The sequence below is a fragment of the Calypte anna genome, chromosome 7, assembly GCF_003957555.1.
Source record: "Calypte anna isolate BGI_N300 chromosome 7, bCalAnn1_v1.p, whole genome shotgun sequence".
Lineage (NCBI taxonomy): Eukaryota > Metazoa > Chordata > Aves > Apodiformes > Trochilidae > Calypte > Calypte anna.
In genome coordinates, this window is record NC_044253.1 from 1,061,276 (window position 1) to 1,082,346 (window position 21,071).

At 45.2% G+C, this 21,071-nt stretch overlaps 1 protein-coding gene across 1 annotated transcript in view; it reads right to left on the reverse strand.

Annotated features, from left to right (window-relative positions):
* GALNT13 (polypeptide N-acetylgalactosaminyltransferase 13) overlaps positions 1-19,669 on the reverse strand; it is an 85,300-nt gene extending 65,631 nt beyond the window's left edge. Inside the window, exons 1-2 of the mRNA XM_008501256.2 lie at positions 19,577-19,669; positions 18,712-18,960 (exon numbers count right to left, since the gene is read on the reverse strand). Of these exons, the coding sequence (XP_008499478.1) occupies positions 18,712-18,853 (142 nt within the window). The 5' untranslated portion in view covers positions 18,854-18,960; positions 19,577-19,669. The remainder of the gene's footprint in view (positions 1-18,711; positions 18,961-19,576) is intronic.
* Positions 19,670-21,071: the final 1,402 nt, after the last annotated feature.

Genomic DNA, 21,071 nt, shown 5'->3' on the forward strand with positions numbered 1-21,071 from the left:
CTCACAAAAATTCTTCATGGATTCACAAGAAACCCCCACCCCGTTACAGGATGCAATCTGAAGTGCAAGGGTCTCCCCAGCTGCAGTCCCTGTTTATGGCACTGCAAGAACACCTCCTGCTACATTTTGGTCAAAATCTGAAGCCCAGTTAAATCCCACACCAGCTCAGTGCTGCTCAGAACCTTTAAGTCCTCATCTCAACACACCAGCTGTAGTTCCAAGAACCCACGGATGCTGAGCAAACTGGTTTTGAAGAGGATAAAACCAGTTATCCACTCTAGCCCATCCTCTCCCAAATATCTGATTAAGTTAATAAACAATTTCCTTTTGAAGGTGACAATGAAAGGCCCATATCCTTCCCAACCAAATACAAATACAGCATCTCCAGGTATTGCTTGCTTTAGTTTTCCACTATAATGGTCTTCAAGAGAAAGAAGATATTGAAGCCCTGATATCAGGAAATCCCTGAATCTCTGGGCAGATTTCATGAGGCTGAGCAGAGGTGTTGGGAAGCCTCAGCCTCCATCCCACCTCAGCAACTCCATTGCCAGCCCTGCAAGAAGGAGCAGTAAATTAATCACTCCCAATTCCATTCTCCAAAGGTTTCATTGGAAATTCTGCTCCAGAAGGAAGAGAGCAGCTCTGGAGCAGTGATGCTGCTGCTCCCAGCCTGGGATGAGCCTGGATGCAGAGGGAAGGACAGGATGGGATGGATACCTCACCCACCTCCCCAAAAATACCTAAACATGAGCAAGAACCCAGGGCAGATGGATCACTGGGTCACCTCCAGTTCACTGGGAGGGCAATCCCTGCCTCTGGAAGTGCCAAGACTGGGGATGGACCTGATGGGCATCTTGGGGTACAGCTCAGCAAGAGATTTCCTTCTCCCTTTTTCCTTCTTCCTTTTTCCTTCTCTTTTCCTTCTCCTTTCCCATGTCCCCTGTCCCTACTGCCTGCAGCCCAACCCAGCAGCACAGAGCTCAGCTCAGGGCACACCAAAGTCCTGGTTCTTGCTGCAGCACTACCACTGGGAGATTTTTTTTTATATCACCATTACAAACCAAACCAAAGTAGAATAAGAAATGCAACATTAGCACTGAGAGCCAAAGCAGTTTCTGGAAAGCAAAACGAAGCAGGCAGTACCTGAATAGAATGAAGGGAAGAGCCATGGCATTCATTCTCCTTTTTTAAACCTTCCCTGACCCCCTGAGCTGGCATTCTGGTATCTCCAAGTGCCTTAGGAAGTCAAACCACTGCTGACATGTGGTCTTTCTGGCTCAGCATTTTGTCTGCTTTGATCAACACCTTTCCTTTTCCCACATTCATGAAAAAGGCAACATTTAATAGCTGCCTGGAGTTATTTACACATATCTTCAGTAAATCACTTATTAAAGATTCCTCCTTCTTGGTGCTCTGGGCTTTCTTCCTGCAGGGCAGAACACCTCAAGGCTTTCAGCCTCTCATGCTCCACTTAAAGGAGGCAAAAGTTTGGACAGAAAAACATTTCTTCCCTTTTGTCTCTGGTTTTCAGAAAAGTTTTGGAAATAACTGGGGCCACCACCACCATCTACCCACTTGGAAGGATGCTGATAACACCATCCTCCTCCATCCTTACCCCTGCCACTGGAAATCCTGACACCTCCAATTCAGGCATCAGCAGGAAGGAGCTGAGGATTCCCAGAGTGTATGCCAGGCTAAGCCCTTTGGGCCAGCCCAGATAATGTTATTTCACTGTAAGAAAAAGGGAAGGGGTTTTTCCCTGAAGAGCCACTGCCTGGTTAAAAAAAAAAACTTTATACTCACTTAAGAAATTTTCTTTTTCTTTGGAAAAGTCATACTCTGTGCTAGCAATGGGCAAACCCATTTAAAGATGGGGCAATACTGTGATTTGTTAGGTGTAATGGAAACCAAATGCAAAACCAAATTTTACTTTAAGCAATATCATCACAGATCAATTTCTCTAAAGAAGAAAAGCTACTGAAGAGTTTTACATCAACCAGAAAAAGTCCCTGTCTAGGCCTGTTGACCTAAATCATGGTGTCTGCTGGGCAGTAAATCTTTTTATGAGAAGTCTAAAGCTCCTGCCTTGGGAGGGCTGTGGTAACTCCTCTGCTGCTGTGTCCCAAACTCCTGCAGCTCAGGAGGAAGGGAGGATTTTCACTTCCCCAGCTCCTGGAACTGACACCTCTGCCAGCCTGCACCCAGCTTGTCCTGTTCTAACTGAGAAAACTTAAGGAGAAAAAAATAAAGAACACACCAAAACCCACCCCTAGAGCCAGGCTGGGCTTTCTGCAAATGATCCGGGAGTCTAATTAGTCACTTCCCAGCAAGAGGTGTTGGGATGATGAGCTGTAAGCAGGAAGGGGAACACAGCAGAGCCGGATGCTGCAAACAACCTGGAACAAAATTATCTCATCTCTAATTAAAGGCAAGGAGAAACGAGAGTAGATTCATAGCTGTGGGTTCTAATTTTAGCACGGCTTATTATTCAGAAATATGGAAAAAAGAATGTAAAGACTGTAAGAGAAGGAGGGAGAGGATTTCTAAGCAGTTCCTGAAGCAGTGGCTGTGGTGATGCCTCCTGAGGAGCTGCCCCAGGCAAAACAGCACCAGCAGCTCCCACTCCCAACTTAATGAGGAGGTTGAGGGCCAGGCTGACAGGAAATCCCATCTCATAGGCCTCAAATGACAACAGGAGGACCCTTCCTGTAACTGGTGCTTTTGTTAAACTCACAAGAACTAAATTCTGCAGGTTTTACCATTTGCATGGAATTTCCACCACCACCTTCCAGGCCACACGCATCCATCTTAATCCTATTAGCAAAAGGTGTCTCAGGATGAAGAAAGGACCAGGTTATCCTTCTCGTGGCAGTACCACATCCCAGCACTGACTGGCTGAATCCAGAATTTCCCATCTCCCCAGGTGATCCCAGGGATCAGTCCTGAGGCAGAGACCAGCAAAGCTCAGGCACTGCAGGCTGGGGATGCCTGGGGGGAAAGGAAAGAAATACATATGGCATTGCATCACCTCCCCTCTGCCTTTGCTGGCTGATCAAAGTAGGATCAGGATGTTGCTGAGAGTCAGGGATGTTGTAATTTTCATTTAAATGAAGGCATGGGCAGTTTGTCTCCTGCCAGGGCAGCAGGAAAGGGAGCAGGGAGAAGGCAGCTTGCAGGGAGGTTTGCATCACTCCTCTCACCTTGTTTATTCTCCTTCCTATTGCAGCCTCCAGACCTCTGAGGAGAGGCAGGAAGATGACAAAGTGAGAATATTAACTATTCCACAGAACATGAACCCAGTTCAGAAAAAGGCGTGGGGGGGAAAGAAGATATGTTAAGAAAAAGCAAGGATTTGAAAGCTTACACAGAGGCACAAACTAATGAAGTGTGGCAGAAGAGGGACAGGAAACGTGCTGTCAACAAAAACAAATTGTAACACGCAAAAATAGAAGCCCAGCAGTCAGAGCTGATCAGATCTCAGAAGGACTCAAAAGCAAAGAGAGTTTCCCAGTCAAGGAATTAACAGGAGTGAGCATGTGTGTGGGCAAGCAAAGAGAAAAAAAATATTCCTACACAAAGTCAGTTTAATTATGTTTTAAACATGTGCTTCTAAAGCTCAGGAAAATCTATTTCCAGCACAGCATGAAGTCTGCAGGAAAACAGACAGCAGGCATTGAGAGGATACATAAATATGTTTATTCTTCTGAAGAGGTTTTGTGGGGGTGGGACATCTTGTGTGTGCTTCAGCAGTTTCCTAGGACTGAAACAGATGAGAAAACTGTCAGGTTTGTACAGCATGAGCTAGATTAATGGATGTGTTACCAGCATAATTATGGGAGCCCGAAGTATAGGGTCTGGAGATTAAAAGCCTTTAAACAAATTGAAACCCCTCAGCTCCACACTTGCATTAATGAGTAACTAACACACCACAAATGAGCATAATTACTTGTGTTCCCTGAAAAGAACCCATTGCAGAGCAAACATTTGCAAGGCAAGGGAAGAAGCACAGACTGAAGCTGTGATGTCCAGCAGAGTGAAACCCTGCATGAAGAGCTCTGGTTGGGTTGGGCAAGATGCTCCTTGAGGTCCCTTCCATCCTGACATTCCATCAGTTCTTCCTGCAGCACAAAGGAGCTACACAGACTTGTTTCAAAAGGTTTCAGGAATAATAATAAGGAATAGGAAAAAAAAAAAAAAACAACTCACAAAGGTTGAAAACTAAATTAAAATTAATTTAGATAGAGTTTGCTTAATCAGAAGGTTAATATTCTTCTCCTCAGGAGAGCAGATAACATTTCCAGGCATTAATAAGCCTCCTCCTGCTCCTCTGTAGCTGGGAAATACTGCTCTGGGCAGCAGCACCAAAGCCTCATTGAAGGTGGTGCAGAACCAGGGAGCTGATGGGGGAGACAGAGCTCAGCTTCTTCCCTCCTTCCTTGCCCTTGTTCCCCCTTGGGAGGGCTCAGGAATCCAGCAGTGAACAGTCCTTGCTGCTCTCCTGCTTGTGAGCCTCTCAGCATCATCAGAAGCCAAGACTGCAGCCCCATATCTCAGCCCTGGGGGCTCTGCACCCCAGGAGGGTCCTTGCCATGCCATGAGGACTCCAATCCCACTTGGGGAAATAACTGCAGAATGGGCTGTTCTGTGCCAGTCCTGTAGCACCAAGGTACCCAGAAATCACTCAGTGCTAATGCACAGGGACAGACACCACCTGAGCAGAGGTGAGCTCTGGCCCCAAACCCACACCTTGCCCTGCTCTCATCTTCCTGAGCACTTTGCTGGAGGAGAGGATGGGCAGAGGGACACAAGCTCTGACCCCAGAGCTGCCAAGCCTGCAAAAGACTCCACAGCCCTGCTCTCCTCTGAGATGGGCAGCCTGCCTCTGGGTGATCTCCTGCTTGGTGCACAGTGACATGAAACACCCAGAACACCCAGCCATGCTCACTCACATGATCACCCAGCCATGCCCAGAGCACACCAGTCTCTTTCCAGGAAGAACATTTGACCTAACAAATTGAATTTTGTTTTGTTTTGGGTTTTTTGGCTTTTTTTAGACTACACTGCATTAGCATCATTAATTTATCAAGCACAAGGAGCCCTTAATTGCTGAGCAGAATGTCCATAGCTAAGGAGATCCAGCAGCTGATCAGGAGATCACAAGAGTGTCTCCAGCACATCCCCATCCCTTCTCCTGCTCCCCATCCACCTTGGTGGGATCGGACCAGAGCCCACCACAGATTCCCCAGCATCCCTCTGCAAAGGTGGGATTCATGGTGGGATTTATCACTGAGGAATCCCCAGCAGCCCTTGGGCAGATCTCAGTGGCAGCCTCTGGGACACAGCCCAACTTTCAGCTTCTCTTTTTTCAGGAGAGCAAACACAGTGCTGGCAGCACCACCTCCTGCTCTGCTCCTTCCCTCCTGCCCATCTCTGGAGGTGACATGGGCACCACTTGTCCCAGCCCATCAGGAGGCCTTGCAGAAGCTGCAGACAGAGCAAATAAGCTAAGAGAAATGTCATTTATACCTCTCCCATTTGCCTGATGTAAAGGCAAGCAAGTCAAAACCTCACCTGCCCCACCACCCTGCATCAAACCTGCACAAGAGGCACCCTGAAAAGTGCTCACCCTGCTCCATTTCAGCTTTGGCTGAATTTGAGAGCCCTGGGAGCAGTTCTGCATCAAGCACAGGCTGCTCCTGCACACAGGGGAATGTCCATCCATATCATCCTCATCCCCAGCAGAGACAGAACCCCAGAGGTGCTCGGGGGGCAGAAGGACTGAATCCTGCCACAGCCAGACCTTACAGCTGCTGCTGCTGCTCCTCAGGACTGTGACTTGGAATTTGGGATGGGCAGGACCTCCCCCAGCCCATCCTGTCCCCCCCTGCCCTCCCTCAACATGGGCAGCTCAAGGTAAAACACATTTCAGGACAAGTATCTGACCAGGAATTTCCAGGCTACCATTAGGACTTCCAGATGAACCTGCTGGTAGCATTTATCTACTTGCACATCTTCAAGAAGTTGTTTTCACTGCACCCCCTGTGACAATCAGGAAGGCTTTTTCCTACTTTTTCCACATTTATGGTGCAGCAATTCTGCCTGTAAAAGCAGTGGGAATCCAAAACCACAGAGCTGGGAGCTCCAAACTGTCACCAAATGCCTGATGCTTCCCCTTGCTGCAGTCTCCTTGGTATAATAATTCACATTAGCAATTGCACTTTCATTCTGGCAGAAGGTTTTAATTATGTCTTACAATGTCACAAAAAAATACAGGTTATTAACTCCTACTCCTAAAATCTCTGCCTGGTTGGGGTTTTTTTTTGTTTTAATTTTACTTTAGAAATGGCCATCTCTCCACTGTTTACCAAAAGCACCTGGAAGTCTTCAGGAAGAGCAAACCCAATATTTTGGATGCTCATGATTTTCCCATCATAGCACTGAAAGGCAATAACCAGCCCTGGCTCAGGTGTCTGCCCAGACACACAGGAACCAGACCTTCAAATACAGCCTCCCAGAAAGGAGCAGAATTTGTGTAACAGAATCCATGGCCAAAGATTAATTATAAGATTAATTATAAGATTAATTATAAGATTAATTATAAGATTAATTTTCTAACTGAAAGAATATACATTCATCACACTTCCTGAATGACTCATTTTAGTCCAACTTCATTATTTCTTATTTAGCTTTCCTTACTCCTGGTACCATCACCAAACAACACACCAAGGCCAGGTTAGTCTGGAAGTTAAATTCCAGCTGCAGCAGGACCCAGCTGTGGGGAAGCATTGCTCTCCTCTGGGACTCTCATCATGCCACGGAACTCAAAACAAGACCAAGAGCATTTCCTAGTGCAGCCCCTGCCTTGTCTCATGGCTTGGTCACAACCCTGATCTCTTCCCCCTACACCTTTTTTTTTTTTTTTTTGGCTAAGTACACCCTCCAAATCTGCACAAAGTCCCCAGAGAAAATGATGTCAAGCAACCCATTAGATTAAAGATGCCATAAGCAGCAGTTAGAAGACAGCCTAAGAAAACCCCCTTGTAGAGCCAGCAGAATGCTTTCCTCTGACAACAGCATCCTCAGGACCCCAACAAAGCACCAAGTAACAACCAAGAAAAACTATGGGCATTTTCTGTAGGAAAAAAATTTATCTAGAGGCTGCCTCAAGCTCCCTAGCAGTTGACAACGTAGAGTAAAAAAATACTCCAACCACTCAAATAAAATCAAAATAATAATTAAATAAAACCTTAAAAAAAAAATTTAAAACCTACCCAACCCCCAGCCAACCAAGCCCTACCTCTGCTTTCTGTCTGGATGGACTCAAACCCCTCCAGCACTCCTCTTCCCCACCTCCATGGGGTGCATGGGGAAAATGAACTGTCAGAGCTCAGCATCCCCAACAGAGCCACCTCCTTACTCATTCCTAAAGCAAAAGAACTAAGGGCTTCCTGAAATGTAGCAAATATATAAATTTAAATGCTTTTGCCACAGCGTATATTTCAATTTCATTGTCTTGTCATGTCATATAATAAGGATTAAAGTGCCTAACACTCAGGACTAACCAGATACCTAAATAATGAATACCATCAGACAGAGCATCCTTGAGGAAATTAAATTAAATGCTTGAGTGCAACGTTTATCAGCCATACAGATCTTTAACCTTCAAAACAGAACCATCCTGTTGAGAAAAGCCAGCCAAAACCTCTTCCCACCCCAGTTTTGCTCACTGCAGCCACTTTTACACCTCTCCTTCAAGGACACAACCTTCGTGCCTCCCCTTGGTGACCCCAGGTGACCATCAGCCCGGAGAGCCAGGTGTCCCCCACTGCCCCATCCCACCCCTCTCCCATCAGGGAAGAACCACTGGACTCCACCACCCCCCTGGTGACAAAACAACCCCCAAAGCCCACAGAAAACACCCACCAGCTCTTTGCCTCAAGCAGGTTACAAAGCAACCCAAGACTTGTCAGCACAGATCTGCCCCCAGCCCAGGGACATTGGACTCAGAGCTGGGGCTCCCACTCAGCAGCCAAAAGAAGGCAAATGGACATTTTATCAAGTGTACAATAGGAGAATTTAATGCAGCTGAAATTTAAGATGTTCAGAGATGGAAGCAACTGCTGAACCCACTAACACTAACCCAGAAACATCAAATTGAAACTTCAGATTTCCACTGGAGCAGCAGGTAAGGAAGATTGCTGAGATAGAAAGGCTGAGACAAGAGCAGTTAACGTGGTTAAGTTATCCTGAACCCATGAAAGACTGAGAAGTGTTTATTACAAAGGGCTCTTCTCATTAAATGGAGGAAGTCTTTCATGATTCAAGTTTCATTTGGTTTTCCAGGCATCACCATTAGACAAGGAATCTTGTCACCTTCTGGAGAGCAGAACGTGCAAAGCCCCCGATGCTCACAGCTGAACCCACCAGAACCACCACACAGGATGCCAGGTGATGGATGGAGGTCAGATGGGTTTGGCTTTTGGTTTGGTTGATTTTTTTGGTGGTTTGGTTTGGGTTTCTTTGTTTTTTTACTGTTTTATGGCTCTACTGAAGTGCTGCTGGTCAGTACCCTGTGGAGCCAAGAGCCATCCCCAGGCCTGGCCCTGGGCAGAACCCAGCTGCATCACTTCTGCTGAGTCAGCATCACCTCTCTGGAGGTCCTGTGACCTTCAGGATAAAGACCCTGAGGGCATTACAGACTGCCCAGCTGGAGAGGGCTATTTACCAGATAAAACTGGGTGATACAATAAACACCAGATTGGCAAAGCCAAGAAGCAGCTCACAGATATCAGGAGTTTAAGAGCACTGAGAAATTGCAATTCTGTACAGAGGAGCAATCACTGCAGCAACCTTTAAATCACAAAGAAGGGCCATCCACCATAAATAAACTGGGTTAATTGAATTCATTACTATCCTTGAGCACTCCTTGCTCTTCATAAATATTCTCAGCATTTTGTCTTCATAAATCCCTTCCTTCCCCTCATCTCCCAGACAGCTCCCATGTCTGTTTACTTGGAGGAAACCCTGACCTATTTCTGGAGCACTTTACCAGCCACCTCTCCAGGAGGGGCATCCCTGGGGCAGGAGCCACCCCCTCCCCAGTCACCTCCCAGTCAGCTCTGCAGCCCCCCAGCACCTCCTGAGGAGCTGCCAGAGTCCTCACAGGATGCCTGAAGGCAAAAGCCATTGCCACAGAGTTACCTCTAAACTATCCCAGGGCCACAGCACTTCTCAAGGCCAGCTGGCACACCACTGAGCAGGTATTTTATTTATTTTGAGGCAAGGCAATGACTTGGTGCACTAACTGAATGAGTTGGATCAACTGGATAAAAGCATGATAAAATAAACCACTGAAGAAATCTATAGAGATCCATTGCAAAGCAATTATATATATGTATTTATGTATATACATTTTCCCCATCAGAAACCTGTGCAAATTACTGAGTGTGCTCAAAAGGACCTTTGTGTCCCAGTTAATTCTACTCTGTACTAAGCAGGATGCTGGATTTTAAGGGGCAAATCCACCAAGGGCACAGGGCATGACCATAGCACGTTGCTCCTGAACAGTGCCCGAGAGTGTTTGGGCAGCAGCATCCTCTGGCATGGCCTCCACTTGACATTTCCTACAGGAAAACCTCCACAATGCCTCCTGGCTAATGAAAAAACTAAATGGCATCCCCAGTTTAGCCAAAGGCTCCAGGCAAAGAGCACCCTTCTGCCCCAGAGCCCCAGGTGCTAGGATTAAACTCATGAAACTCATCTCTCTGCATGGCAGCTCCATGGGAAGAACCTGGCTGGGGTTTGGTTTGTTTGTTTGAGCACAGAGCAGAATCCCAAGGACAAGTCTGACACTGGAGTGAATTTCACTCTGATTCTTCAGTCTTTATTATGCAAATTAATTCTCATTTGAGCTTGTCAGATTTGGCAATCAAGGCCCTGGAGAATGTCTGGGAGCTAAAAACTTTCATTGCAGCATGCAGAAATACTCCACATGACTTCTGCTGGAAAAAAACCTCCGAGGATAACATTCAGAGACACAAACAATCCTGGCTCTACAATAGGCACTCTGATTGTTATTCAAGCTCCACACTGTGCTAATACTGCTGAACACATTCAAGTATTTCCTAATGATAAAACCAATTATTATTTACATCAAAAGCCTCCCCAAAACTCTCTATCATCCTGCTTCAGGAAAAAAAAAAAAAAAAAAAAAAAAAAAAAGACAGCAGCCATAAAAATGGTGGCTTAAGCTAACATAAAACCCATAAAACCCCCACTTTTCTTTCCCTGCAAAGCAGGAGCTGCAGCACAGCTCACCTGACTCGAGGTATCACCAATTATTATTCCAGCTGCCTGCTCTCTAATCCTGGTTTCCCCAGGCTTGCTGCTGCTGCTGTGCTTCCTCAAACCTACACAGAACCCATTCAAGGTGAAAAACAAAGTTCCAAGCAGCAGGGGAAAGGTTCAAACACGCCGTGGGATTTGTAGAACAACGGGAAGGTTCTTTGGGATCCTGAGCTCCCATCCCCAAGGCTCAGCTCCCTCCCAGCCCCCTGGGCACTGACTCTGCCTGGGGACCTCTCCTGGAATCAAAGCTGCTTCATTCTCAGTCCAGAAGTGTGGCATCAGTAGTAAGGAAGGAGTTGTAACTTTAAAGCAATATCCACACTAAAAGCTTCTGCTGGGAGCAGAACAGGAGCTTTTCATGATTCCTTCAGAGTTTTCATACAACTCCCCTCTCCCGGGGTACTGATTGTCAATAAATCTTGCAGGCAAGTAGGTCTAAATGGCACCAGGTCCTTTGCAAGAAGAAAAGCCAGCTGCCTAAAAGCATCTCCAGCAATCCTGTGATTCCTCTGTTGAGAATGAAAAGTAAACTGGAAGCCTACAAACCTCCGAGGCAGCTGCAGAGCACATCCTGCCCTTGCCAAAGGAGAGCTGCTAAAACCCTGCGTTTCTCTTCATCCTCAGAAGAATGGTTTGAAGTTTCTCAGCACACCTGAAGCTTCTTTTCCTGCCTTGTTCTACAAAGAGCTGGAACATCTTGCTATCAGAGCAGCTGCTCCTGGGAGCAGTGTCAGTGCCAGTGCTGCTGTGCATCCCGACACAGCCCAGGGATGCAGCCTGGGGCCCAGGCATCCCCACTCTGCATTCCCAATTCTCTGGCTCTCAATTAGTACTAATTGCCAAGGATCTGTACCCAGAGAGGGTGACACATTGCCCTGCCCATCCTGCACGTCCACCTACCAGCGTGGTCACTTCCCTGTAGGAGTTTTCAGCTCTTTACAGGTTCCTGGTTTTGTTCTACAGATTTTATTATATCCACCTCATTAAAACCACTAATATTTACCAGTCTATCAGGGAAAGCAAACTGTCACCACTCACATGAAAACAATTTGCCCTTTCTTCTATCAGACATAACAATAAAAGCTGCTACTGAAGAAAAAAAAAATGCTTAAATTCATTAAATATCTGCAGCCCCAGCCAGCAAGCCACCTCTGTGTCTGCACTTCATCCACAAGCTCTGCCTTGATAAACACACCTGGTGCTAAGATCCAGCAGTGAAACAAAACTCTGAAAAGCTTAACTGGAACCACAGGAGAGCAGGGAGAGAAACTCCAAGGGAACAACTCCAGCCTGAGAAGCTGTAGCTGGTAAGGGAGCTCAGGGACAGCCTCACACCACCTGGAAAACTGACCAGGCTCCAGGAGGACAGCAGGAAAGTGTTTGTATAGCAGGGATACTATTGCCAGTGAGACACAGCTTTTACACTTTAAAGCAGTGCAGAGTATTATGGAGAGAAAAAACAAATAAACAGAGGAACCCCCCAACAATTTCTCTTCCTCTCATTTAAATCTTACCTCGTTCATACCTTTAGGACACAGGATGCACCCATGCAAGCTTTTCATTCCAACAATTCCCTTCCAAAACATCAACCAAAAAGCCAAAAGGAATAATTATAAAACTCCTAAGGTATTAAGAAAAAAAAAAACTGAAAAAATTCACATTTCAACCAATAACACAGGGACTGACAACTGCAAGTTAAAATGCAGTCCCAGCACCTCCCCTAGCAGTCACCCAGCTGCTGGCAGCAAGGGACAACATCATCTCTGTTTTGTCATCACCAGGGCATTTGTCTGTCAGCTCCTACAGATGGAAAGTGCTCCTGACACCTTCCAATATTCCTGTGTTCACTGCCAAGAAGCCAGGAGTGCAGTTTGCAATGCCCACCCCCAGCTCCCCTGGTACCTGCACACAGAAACTCAAACCCCAGCTCACAGTGGACACAGGAAGGTGCTGCAGCAGGGCTGTGTGAGGACAGAGATGCTGGGACACATTTTCATACTGAAAACCTCAATTTTTAAATTATATTGATTTATTAGAACGAGCACAGAGCTCTTCACACTTGTCAATATGTTGGAAAGTTTTCCTCACCAGGATTTTCATGTTGGTTTCTGACACAACACTTGCTCAGACAGATAAATGCTGAAGATGAGGGAGGTATTGTGGATGTCAGGGAAGAAGAATAATGGTAATATTGTTCATTCCTACCAACCCCTGATTGACAGATATTCCTATTGTTGGGAAAGCTATCACAGACTTTACTTCATGTCAGCCACAGAGCTACCAACAATATTTCAAAACACTGCATACATCAGCATTTCTTTTCCCTTGCCAAATGTTTAACTCCAATTGTTCCACTGAACTCTTAAGCAGCACAGAAAAAATAGAAAAAAAAAATATTGGTAAAGCTTGGTGGTGGCACAGAGCCTCTCACGGGGCAGGAGAGAAGGAAGGAGGAGTGAGAGGGCAGAACCTTCACCTTATTTTTGGCTTCAGCAGCTTTCAGAGCTTAAGCATCTGTGTCCTGCCACGTGTGATGCCATGTGTGGGGTTTGGCACCTGTGTGCATGGGATTTACACACTGCACAAGTGCACTCTTACACCAGTATTCACTTTTTTCATTTAGTTTTGTTAGGTTAAAGACCAACAACAAACCCTGAGCTAAACCCAGCCTGCACAACAATAACTGGGAAAGCAACACAGAAATGTGGAAACTCTGGGCAGTCAGACTTGCAAGGGAGCTCAGAGAGCTGGCAGAACCCCACTCCCTTCCTATTCCACTTGTATGGCAAAGCACTGTGTGTGACAATCAGTGACATTTGCCATGTGTCAGGATGAGAACCTCCAACCATTTCATCAGGCAGGCTCTGGGATTGCAGCAATAACCTCTGCATGGCTTGGGAACCACCTGGGCTGCAGCAGCCAGGCCCTGCAGAGCTGCCTGGGTGCTTTTCAGCAGATCAGGAATCACTCAGAGAGACTTTCTGGGTCTGTTTTTTTTTTTAAACCCTTCTTCAAAGGAGAGAAAATGTTGGTTATTTGCTGTCAGCACTCCTGCAGCCCCCCAGCCAGAGCACATCCCTGCCACCCACAGACACCACTGCCAAAGGACACAGATCCTAGTTGGAGACTCATTCCCCAGTACCCATGGCACAACAAACCAGCCCTTCCCTCTGCCAGGACACCTTGACAACCATTATTCTAATGCCTCCTGTTTAAAATAGCTCACAAAAAAAAAAAAAAATTAAAAATGGGGGGACATTACAGAACAGCATCCCTACAGTGGGAAGAATCTCTCAGTTCCCCCTCAGATGTCAGCACAGCATGCTGGAAAACATGAGATATTCTGGCTGGAGCTTGTAGAGCCAAGGCAGGGAGCCCCCCAGCTCTCAGGAAGGCAGTCTCCATTTATCCATTTATTAGCTTATTTTCTTAAGTTTCCAACTAGAAGACACTGCCTGCTCTGTTACTTTCCCCTCAAGCTTCAGCAATGAGATTTACTCTTGAACTGGGTGAGGAAGCTCTGTAAATGAACTTCATGTGTTGTCACCATCTCCAAATCAGCACTTTACATTTGATTTGTCAGCAACTGTGTGACAAGATCCCCGTGCCTGTACCCACTCACCCATTCCATCCTTACACTGGGCTACTGGAAATGTTTTGCTGCCACTGCTACTGCAGCCAGGAACCTGCCAGATAAACACGTTGCCATGGAAACTCCCCAAATGAATGCCTTCTTTGCTCAGCTTGGCCATAACCCCAAACTTTTATTACAGTACCCAAATGTTTTGTTCACCTGCTTTATATGATTGTAACACAGACCTTCTCTCTTTAAGCAAAAAAAGAAAAAAGCACTAATATATTACAGAACCCTCCTCTCATGCTGTGTTTCCTTCCAGAGAGCAGGTTCATCATTTCTACTGATTTCATGATTTTTGTGGCACCTGAAAACAGTGAACAGCAGAGACAAAAATCTGCATGGAAGCATCAGACACCAAAATAATGCTGAAGATTTGTCAGCACCCCATGAAAAACCTAAAGCAGGCACTGCCAGGACAGAGCTGCAGTCACAGCACCATGCACAGGGCAAAGACAAGCACTCAGGATTGCAGTTTCATCTCATTACTCATGTACACTCCTTCTAATTAATCACCCTTCCTTTACACTCACAGCTGCAATCACAGCACACACTCCCTCCCAGTGTGGTATTTAGGGAGCAATGCTTCAGTTCCCCCCAACATCACTTCATGTTTTGCTCTTACTCTGGACAGAAAACTGCCACCACCACCACCACCTGTCTCCACAGACAGCTTCCCAGAGAGAAAACACTGAATTTAACCTCAGATTTGAACCTGATATTAAAGAGCAGAGGTTTTCCTGCAGCTGAGGCCTTTCCCATTCCAAATTCCTTAGCCACGAATGAAGAAAAAACACTGAAAAAACCCCAAACCTCTCTGACTCCAGGACATGCTCTTCCTGACAAGACAAATCCAGATCCTCCCTCTCAGAGTCTCCTGGATGGACAGAACCTTGGGGATGCTGAGAGCCCCCCCTGGCCCCAGGGATGGGGCCCTGAGGCAGGGTAAGGACCTGCAGGAATGGACCAGAGACCTGCTGGGCATTCACAGAGACCTTAATTAGGGGAAAATTAAAATAAAGTTAACTTGGTGAGATGCCAGGCTGCCAAACTGCCTTGGCTGAGCAATGGTCTGGATCTTCCTGGGGCTGCAGGAGGTGCAGCACATGGGAGAGCAGAACACAGAGGTTATTATATATATATAAAATATGTGTTATATATTATAAATATTATAAATAATATAAACATTATAAATATTATGTTATGAATATTATAAATATATATTCTATGTTCTATTCTATATATTTTATATTCTATTCTATTCTATTCTACTATATTATATTATATTATATTATTACAGAGTTATTAAGAAAGTATTTACCACCACCAAGGGAAGCAGTGATGAGAAAGCTCAAGCCATTTTCTGACTCAGAGGACCATGTCTTCAGCTTTTACACCCCATTCCTTCTTCCTAAGACCCCTTTTAACCCTGGAGCTTGGGATTTAACAGTGTTCCAGGGTGGTGTGAATGTTCCCCTCATGGTTTTGGGGATGCTCAGCTTTGGTACCTGTCCCACTGGAGGACCAGAGGGTTTGGAGAGCTCTGCTCCAGCCAGGGCTGTGGCTGTCCCTGCCTGCAGCCCCACAGCTCCTGCCCACCTGCCTGCAGGAATCACCCCAAATGCAATCATTACAGCCACAAAAAGGCCCCGAGTTCACCTCTCCCACCTCACCACACACCACCCTGCACCAGCAGAATCCTCTCCTCTCTAATTAATGGGGAGGGTGATGGATCAAGGGACTCCAGACACTGGGCTACCTGCTGCAATTTGAATTTCTATCAGTGTATTGACCCCTGTTGTGCCCTTTTTTTAAATATCCTTGAGGAAATCTGTAATTATGCTGGGTTTTTATGTTTACAGATGATCTGCTTTCTCAATTAAAGGTATTCAGAGACTGACAAATACACTATTAAGGAGACAAAGGTGATGGCACCCGTGCAGGTACTTCACAGCAGCAAAGCTTCACTTCATTTCCATCCTAATAACCCATGGCACTCACTAGAAAGTGCTTTTAGAAGTCTGCCAGACTGTAAACTAAGGAATTGTAAAAAAAACAGTTTTAATTACTCCACCAGAACATACATTCAGCAGCAATAAACGAAGATATTTTGCTACATATCTATAACAACATGAAAAACTACTCTGGATTTTACCTCTGTTTTCAACTCCACACACTGAGATGGCAATATGTAGCACTACAGACAGCAAGAAGCACCCAGGACATTGGGAAAAAAACCCCAAAAGTCAGGTAGTTTAACTTTTTAGTGGACTGGAAGAGAAGTTTGAGCCAACACCACATCCATGGGGTCTCTAGAACCCTCCCAGGCTGTGGCTGTCTCAACCCAACCCCCCCAAAGCAACCGTAGCTGCCCCTGAGAAAAATGAGATTATTTACTAAAGAATGGTTTCCTAAAAAAGTTAATTTTTAAAATGAGAATGCTCAGTGCTTCCTGCCAACTGGGACTGGTGTCATTTATGTCACCCAGCAGAGCAGGGGTGTCCTTGTAGGACAGGATTTAAATCCTTCAGCATTGCCTTCTTTAAATTCCCCTTCCCCACCTTTTACAAAACCAATCAAAAACTTAAGGATAAAACCTCTGCTGCTTCTCATTTTGTTCTCTGAGGCAGAAACCTTCTAGAACTTCAACCACCTCCCCAAAAAAGACATTTAATCAACTTCCAATAAAACTGGGCCAGTGTCCCCACACAATTACACAGACAACTCTGTAAGGATTATTATAATCAAATAAAAACACAGGACATTTGTTCTGTAGCAACAGGATCAGAATTTCTTTCACCAGGCTTTAAAGTAGAAATAATGTTTATAATAATTTATTATTTATAATAAATTAAATATATATAATATTTTTAATATATAATATATATATATAATTTATAATAAATTAATATTTATAATAATTTATTCAGTATCAGCTCTGTCTCTCAAGCTAAGAGCAAGAAGCAGCAGCTCTGCTTTCAGGATTTTGGGGCAGAAAACTTCAGCTCTCTGGAAGAGGCTCAGCATGCAGAGCTCAGCAGCCTGGCTGGACAAACAGAAAAATCATTCCCAGTGCTCAGATGCAACAAGGAATAAATAAAAGTCGAGGACTTTTAGCATTGGGCTGTCAAAAAAAGTATCCAAAAGGTGAATTCACTCTTGCAAGCTCCAGATATTTGCTTTTATATTTGAAAGCTGGTGGCAGATGTTTATGCATTTATTTTTTTTTTTTAAGCTTAGATTGACTTGGAAGTTGTTAATGTTCAAATGAAATCAAGTAATCTCATATTTAAATTTTTTTACAAATCACCCAATCACATAGGGAAAAAAAAATAATAATGCAACCAATTAAAGACATTTCATTAAACATAATTAATTTGGTGATAGTTTCAATGCACACTTCACACACCAGCTACAGCTATATTCCTGCAGTCACAGGATAGATAAAATGGGTTGTTTTATCCAAGATACACCAGATCCTTGCCTAATATTTGTTTAAAAATACAGCAATTCAACTACATAAGAAAAAAACCCATGATGACAACCAGCAAGGTCCTTTTTGTTGGGACAAATCACTCCTTTTTTTTTTTTTTCTTATTTTTTAACATCATGTAACTTTCTATAAGATTGGGAGGTCGAAGTGAAGCCTTCCAGATACATTTGGGGTGTCAAACCCAGCAGTGGGTGCTCATTTCCCATTACTGCAGAGGCACCAACTCCACTGCCCCGTGACCTCAGAGTTCTTTCAGAAGAAGAAGAATGAAAATTATTTAAGCTGTGGACAAACCCACGGACCAGTAGTTGAGTGTATATGTACATAAAATATATATATTTATGTGTTTATTAAAAGGGGACCAGCACCAGACACAATTTTGGTCTATTGTCAGCAGTAACCATTAAAAAGCAGCTGCACTACTTGTAATTAATCCAATTAGGGATTCAGAGCATCTTCCTTCCATTTGCTGAGCCCAAATGCCTTCAGAGCAGCACGTCCAGCCACAAGGAAAACCACCTGGATTTCATTAATTTCTATTCCCTCTTCTGGTGAGTTTCCCACAGATTCCCAGTCCCACCAGGCTGCTCTCCAGCTCATTGCAAGGACCAAACTGGGGCTGGGCAGCACCCCCAGAGCTGTCCTGGGAATGAGGATGCTCTGGGATGGGGATGCTCCCAACTCAAGGCTCAGTTCCCAGCACCTCCCCTTCAGCAAACCCCAGTGCTAAAATATCTGGAGTGAGACAAGAAGCTCTACTCCACCTGCTGAATGGCTGAGCCTCCTGTTTGCACATGGGAAGGAAATCTCAGGGTTTTTACAAGGATTGCTTCAACCAGGGCTGAGAGTTGAAAAGCAACCTCCCAAGTAAGCACCTCTCACAAAAGGCAGGAGACTCAGAGAGCATCGATTCTCCTGCAGGTCAAATGACTTCTGAAAATAAGAGGCTCTTAATTTATTTACTTGCTTTCCTCTTCCACATATTGGAGACATTTTGAATTCGTTTTGCTGAAGAAAAGACAAGACTGGGGCTTTGTTATCCCAAAGGTCAAACACTAAGAAAACTGAAACTAATTCAGAAACCACTAAAGCACTACAGAAACCAAGTACTTCAGAGCCTGGTACTTTGTTTGAATTGGGAAAATGATTTAGAAAGTAAAGAGATATATATACAAGACCAAAGACTTTAAAAAAAATCATCTGTGACCTTCAAGGACAGCTTGGACGTGGCACTTACCCCTCAGAGCTGGCAGCAGAGACCTCTCTTTCTTGTCATCACATTTATTACATTCACTGAAGTAGAGGAGTAAGAAGACATCCACCAGCACCCAGATGAGAGAAGTGGCCAGAACCACCTTGCAGTAAACAAATCTCCTCATTGCTTGACCCAGGTTCCAGCTCAGAGGCTGAGGAAAGGCAGCAGCTGCTGGGATGGATCAGAATCCCCCAGGGAAAACCCCCCAGGGAAGCAGGGAGAAGCATCCCACTGGAAGCAGAGGGAAAGACGTCTGGGTTAGACCCTGCAGCACACCCATCAGCAAGCACACACACTCTGAACCCAAAAAACAAAGGTACCCACAGACCAGTGAGGTGAGGGGATGTGTCAAGTGTCAGTGTCTTCCCACATAGCTTTATTTTCTGCTTCCCACCATCCCTCTGGGAACAACAACCATTCTGACCCCATGGACAGGCTACACAACTTCCCCACCTTCACAAACACACGAATATTTATAACACACTGGAACAAACATTCATCAACACTCCCCAAAAAGCCCAGAGAGCAGTGCTAGGAGTTCCCCCCCAAACTCATCAGCCCAGTGAACATCAGAGATGCTAACAGGCAGCAAACTGAAATGTTCATTACCCTCAGACAACCTCTCTGTAATGCCAAATACCACTACAAGCAAATTATTAACATTATTATTCTTGCTGGGAAGTTCTTCCCCCCACCTTGGTGCCAGCACACAGGAGCCCTGCACTCACTGCCACCCCTGGGCTCCTGCCTGCAGCACTGTGGGCAGCAGAAGCTGGAGGTGAGACCCCCACACCCCCTCCCCACCCAGACCTGGATGTTGGATGCATGAATAAAACCTGGGACTTACCCTGAGGAGCTGCATCCCCCCCCAAGGCTGGGAGCTCTGCTTCAGCCATGCTCCCCAAGCTCCACTCAGCCTCTGCAGAACTTCCCAGGTGCCTGGAGAAGAGAACAAGCAGAACCCTTAGTGCTTGGCTGGCTCTTCCAGAACATAAAGTTCCTTATAATATAAAAAAAAAGAAAAAAAAAGCAGCTCTCATCAGTGTTCTTGACATTTTATCCGACCCACATTAATTAGGGGTAAATTTATCCATAACACTTCTCTATTTTAGTTCTGGGGAAAAAAAAAAAAAAAAAAGAGATGGCATGGTTCTAATACAGTTTTTCAAATAATTCTGGAGGTGCTGTTGTACTGTGGTACCAGTTTTCAATCTGTCTTAAATACAAACACAACCAGCAGCTCTTTTCCTTGCTAAGGGATCCCAGGCAGCTGATGGAACCTTGCAGGGAGATGTGTTTCAGGTTAGCACAATCCATTTCCATGCCAGTCACCAGGAACAGGTCAATTACAGGGAGAAAATGACAAAGAAATAACAAGTTACCAGAGATCTCTATTAGAAAAAACAAAAAATAAAAAAAGAGGAGAAAAGAGCTGGAGTGTGAGAGCTGCCCTCCCAGCCTCTGTCTCCATGGGGCTGCATTTGGCTCTCCTAGTGCTGAGCAGAGAGGTTTTTGTTCAGCACCAGCTGAGACCCAAAGGCACTTCCTCCCCCAGCTTCTAATAATACAGGTTTGTCTTTCTTCATCAGTTCTCCTTGTAATCTGAGTGAGCAAAGCCCAGCAGGGCAGCAGCCACCAGGGACACAGGGAAAAAATCTGCTTTTCCCAGAGCTGAGCAATCCTGGGACAAATTGCCTGCCCAGAGCTCCTGCAGCCTGGTGGGAGTTGGCAGCAGTGATGGGAAACTTCTTTTTTCCAGCAGGGATCTCCAGGGCTCCACTTAACCTCACCACAAATGGTCCTCAGGACAGTTTATGTTTCAATCTGGGTTTATTTCAGCAAATAAAATAAGCAAAAATTTGTGTACATTGAATTCCAAGTGGGTGCACACAGATCACCAAGACAGGAGAGCTGAGCTTTTATTCTGTGATCAAATGGTTGGGTTGGATTGGGGAAAAAAAAAATAAAGGAAGAAAAACAGGAAGAAAAAAGGGAAAAAAGAGAGGGGGAAAAAGAGAGGGGGAAAAAGAGAGGGGGAAAAAGAGAGGGGGAAAAAGAGGAGAGGAAAAAGAGGAGGGGAAAAAGAGGAGAGGGAAAAAGAGGAGAGGAAAAAGAGGAGAGGAAAAAGAGGAGAGGGAAAAAGAGGAGAGGGAAAAAGAGAGGGGGAAAAAGAGGAGAGGAAAAAGGAAGAGGAAGAGGAAGAGGAAAAGGAAAAAGGAAAAAGGAAAGAGGAAAGAGGAAAGAGGAAAGAGGAAAGAGGAAAGAGGAAAGAGGAAAGAGGAAAGAGGAAAGAGGAAAAAGGAAAAAGGAAAAAGGAAAAAGGAAAAAGGAAAAAGGAAAAA